We start from the raw sequence: 4,535 nt of genomic DNA, 5'->3' as shown, positions 1-4,535 counted from the left end.
GTGGCAGGTGTCTGGGAGGTCCTGCAGGACAGGGCAGGGTAGGACAGGGCAGGGCGCTTCGCTTTCCTCCCTTGGAAGTGGCACCGGCTCATGGTGCCTCTGCACCTGTTATCTAATTACCTTTAAGCTTTACTAACCAGGCACGTTCTGACCGGGGCAGACTGGAGGTCAGCTATTTTAAAACCTGTGGTTTGTTGCAGAGAGCAGTGCAGCGAGGAGGCATGCAGAGGGGCAGCCTGTGGTGATCCTTCTAGGCTGGGCAGGCTGCCAGGACAAATACCTGGCCAAGTACAGCGCAATCTACAGCCAGAGGGTGAGTAGCTTGTCTGTGTTTCCATGTATGTTTCATGACTCGATGGTCTTTGAGGTCTCTTCCAACCCAGTTGATTCTGTGATTCTATGACACTGTCACACAGACGTCTGAGAAACTGCCTCTTCTGCATATTCAGAAAGTCACTCTGAAACCTCTCTTGGTCTGCAGAGTCATGGGGAGTGAGTGGTGAGTTATCCTGTCATTGAAAGCTCCTTGTCTCTCTGAGCCTGGGCAGTATTATCTAACAGCTGCTGATGTTAACCTTTGTGTGTGCAGCTGAGGCAAAAGCACTTCCTTGGGGAAACTTTCTGCTGTTGTGTGAATCACTGAGGTATTTTGAGGCTTTAAAATTTAGGGGATTATTCAGGAGTGATGTGAATTGTGTTAATTTTCCTGACAGGTAAACACTATGTGTTTACTGCTTGCTGATGGGACCCAGCACAGCCTTGGTGAGGTCAGGCTGGGCACTGGCAGGGCACACTGGCATCTGTTGCCCCTTTGGCTCTTCCTTCCTGGGAAAATAATTCAACTAAATGTAGTAATCCAAATGAATTATATCCTGTCTGTGGAGCAGGCATCCTGTGATGGCCATACCTGCTCACTAGGAGTTCCTTGTGTTTGAACTAGAGACGTGTGTCCTGCTGCCAGTTCTCTAAGTTGGGATATTTTCCTTTCTAATGCTGTATTTTGCTGGAATGACCCTGGCTTGTGGCATGCTACGTGCACTGAAACATTGGAATTTTTTTTGCTTGGTCAGGATACAAGGAATCTTGTATTTATCCAAATCTGTTTCAACTATAGGTGGTAAAGTTTGTACATTAACAAGTCTATTGTTAATGTGTAATCCAGTGCAAGAGTCATTAATTGGCTTGATCCAGTGAAGAATTAATTGTTAAGTGGCTGTTGTGGCTGAGAGATGCTGCTGAGCAGATGAGGAGCATGTTACAGGGCAGCATGACAACTTCCTTGAAAATGCTTTTCTATCAGAAAGATCATAGAAATAGGAAAGGAGAGAAAGGGTTTTCTTAGCTCCCCAAGAGGAAGTGGCAGTAACCATGGCAAGACGGTAGAGAAGACTTTGACTTAAGAACTTGGTATCCTTGTCTTCCTTGTTCACTGTTTAGGGAGCTTGGGGCAGGAGAGCTGCCTTGGTGGCTTTGCCTTGTGTTTGTCAGTGTGTAGTGTCAGTGAGCTTAGGTGATAAAAAAGACCTAAAGCTTTCACAAATGTAGTTCCATCTGCTCTATTTAGAAACTCCTTCATGATCTTGTTTCTGAATCTGTACCTAAATGTAAAGCCTTAAGTGTAAAAGCTTTTGCTCAGGAGTTCTGAGTCTCTGAGCCTTTGCACAGCTGGAGCATTTCAGGAACATTTACAGAAATCATGCCAGTGTTGATTGTGGGTAAGCCTTGTGAGACTGCTGCAAACAAGTGCTATCCAAGGAGAGGAAGCAGTTCCTCCTCCTTCTTGTATTTGTTTCAATGTCATGAGCTAGTTGTGTACCAGAGCTGCTCTTACCAAAGTGACTGATACTGAAGGTCTGTCAACCGGGGAGATGGTTTTCTTCTCCTAGGTGAGGACTAACACTGATAAAAACTTGGGTTGCAGTGTCCCCTGGGGCTGTGCCAGTTAGTGCAAGGGCCTCAAACATCCCCAGAGCCAGACCTTTGCCACTGCAGAGACCTCTTCACAGTACTGTGTGCTGTTATGGTTAATGTAATCCTCTTCATATCAGTGCCTTGCTGCTAACATTAAAGACTTTCTTCTGGCCCTGTGTTTTCTGTTAGAAACCTGTCCCAAATTTTCATGTTCTTTGTGTACTGATGATTTCCTACTCTGTGTAATTTACAGCACAGCCTAAATGTGTTTGGGCTTTCTTTCTGTTCTTAGGGGTGCACCGTTATACGCTACACAGCGCCATGGAGGATGATATTCTTCTCTGAGACCTTTGGCATCAGATCCCTCCAGACCCCAGCCAGGCAACTGCTGGAGCTGCTCTTTGACTACAGCATTGAGAACAGACCGGTTCTTTTCCATGTGTTTAGCAATGGTGGTGTCATGCTGTACCGTTACATCCTTGAGGCGCTCCACACCCGCACGCCGTTTCAGAACCTCAGGGTAGCAGGCACCATTTTCGATAGCGCCCCTGGCAGAAGAAACTTGATAGGAGCCCTTCGTGCCCTGGCAACTGTCCTGGCCTCCATGAATGTGCTGCTCAAGTATTTCCTCTTATTCGCTTTTGCCAGCACAGCTGTGGTGCTGCGGATCCTGCTGTACCCGCTGACCCGCTTCATCCACGAGAGCCATTACGATGCCCTGCTGAGAGCACCCTCACGGTGGCCTGAGCTTTACCTCTATTCCCAAGCCGATGCCATCATCAAGGCCAGCGAGGTGAAGCACATGGCTGATGCCAGGCAGCAGCTCGGTGTCCCCGTGAGAGCTGTGGACTTCTCGGATTCGGCTCACGTCAGCCACATGCGAGTGTATCCCACCCGTTACAGCAGCCTCTGCACAACGTTCCTGTCTGACTGTGTTGGGGGCTCACCCCCTTAGTGGTGTAATGATCTTCAGTGTTTGCCTCTGCTTTGCTCAGCTTGTGTGGGAAATGTCACCCCCTTTCCCTCTGTGTCTTTGAAGGGAGGAAAGTAGAGACTTGTTTATTTGGTTTGAGTTTTTTTTCCCCACTGTCCACAAGTCTGAAAGCCTCCAACTTGGCCTTTGGGCCAGCCGTGCTAGAGCAGAAAGTAGATAGGGATTAATTTAAGGTTCTGAAGGTGAATTCCTGTTATGGTTCATGTTGATGTGCTTTACCAAGGTGTCACAGGCTAGAATCTCCCACAGAGTGTTACTAGTTTCTTTCTGTCTCTTCTTGTTCTCTGCTTTCCGTGTCGTCTCCTTGTTCCTGATGTCCAGTGTGCATGTTCTGTTGCTTGTACTGATTTAACAATACAGCTCTTCCATGTCTTTGTTGTGGGTTTTTTTCTCTCTGCCATTGCTTTTAATTGCAGTGATCAAACGGAGCTAAGTCTGTGGGACTTTTCATTCTCTCGGTGCATCCCAGCTCTTGTTGTACTCCTTGCTGCAGATTGGGCCCAGAAACCAAGTGCAAGGCCTGGAAAAGGTGTGTGCAGGGCAGTTATCACCAGACCATCAGCTGATTCAATTAAACAGCTGAGACAGAACAGCCAAAGCTCCCTTGATGGGAGCTCAAATGTTTGTGATAAATTCTGTGTTCTTCAACTCAAAGGTTTAAGTTAACCTTTTTGAATGTGCCTTGTGTTTTGTTTCTCTTCCTTCCAGTCTCTGTGTTCCACTGAGTAGTTTTGCTTTCTTCAAGAACTGCTCATTTGTTCTTATGTGTCTTTGAGCAGCCTATGTTGTGCTTCTGGAAATGCAGGGAAACTTCTGGGTTACAGCTGTGCAAGACCTCAGAAATGGAAAGGTGGATCTATGGAGGAAAATGGAAGTATCTCATGGAACTATGATTTATACTGGATGGTTCTTAAATCATTTCCAGCCCACAAGTGACTATGAAATTCCATGTTTTTCTTCATAATCCTCTCTTCAGGTGATCAGTCTTTGCAGTCCGTGCAGCTTGTACTAGTAATACAAGAAAGTCCTTCCACCTAATGAAAAAGTAGCTCACTGCACTGCACTTCAGCCATGTTTGGTTTTAGGTTTTGTTGTCTGTTTGGGGGGCAAGTGGGGCTGAAGACAGAGGGAGCCTGCTAATACGTTTATACAGCATTGCAAGCCGATTAGTGATGTGGTGAACGGGATTAGCTGATTTTAAATCACCAGGAAGAGGCTCTGGAGGGCTGTGACATGGGCCTGTTTGAACAAGGAGATGCCCTCAAGACATCAGCACCTAAAAAGCATGAGCAGTTACAGGTGACTAGTGTGGCATCGCTCAGCAGAATAACCCCATAATGGATGTGGTTTGAGAGAGTGGCCTGGGCTCTACAGGATAGGTCTGAAGTAATTAACTGAAAAGGAGCTGATGGCTTGCTTTGTCTTTGATTTATTTAAAGTGAAAACTGTGTCCATGCCCAGGAGCCCTTGTTGCTCGGGATCCAGTCTTTCATAGGTGTGATCCCAGTTTCAGCTTCCACTGTGACGATGTGCTGTGAGGGCTGCCTGGGCTGTGAGGGCTACCTGGTGGTAAGAGCCTTCAGCCTTCCCCTTTTCACATGGAGAAATTCTTGCTTCTGGGGTTTGGACC

General features: G+C 46.9%; 1 protein-coding gene across 1 annotated transcript; it reads left to right on the top strand.

The window, feature by feature from the left end:
• Positions 1-209: 209 nt before the first annotated feature.
• Positions 210-2,872, top strand: TMEM53 (transmembrane protein 53). Its single transcript, XM_009083094.1, has 2 exons — positions 210-313; positions 2,204-2,872. Exon 2 carries the CDS (start codon positions 2,240-2,242, stop codon positions 2,864-2,866), a length of 627 nt encoding a protein of 208 aa, XP_009081342.1. The 5' UTR covers positions 210-313; positions 2,204-2,239; the 3' UTR covers positions 2,867-2,872.
• The last annotated feature ends 1,663 nt before the right edge of the window (positions 2,873-4,535 follow it).

Source organism: Acanthisitta chloris, unplaced genomic scaffold (genome assembly GCF_000695815.1).
Source record: "Acanthisitta chloris isolate BGI_N310 unplaced genomic scaffold, ASM69581v1 scaffold26919, whole genome shotgun sequence".
Taxonomy (NCBI): Eukaryota; Metazoa; Chordata; class Aves; order Passeriformes; family Acanthisittidae; genus Acanthisitta; species Acanthisitta chloris.
Note: the sequence above shows the minus strand (reverse complement) of the source record. Positions and strands in the feature narration are given on the sequence as shown.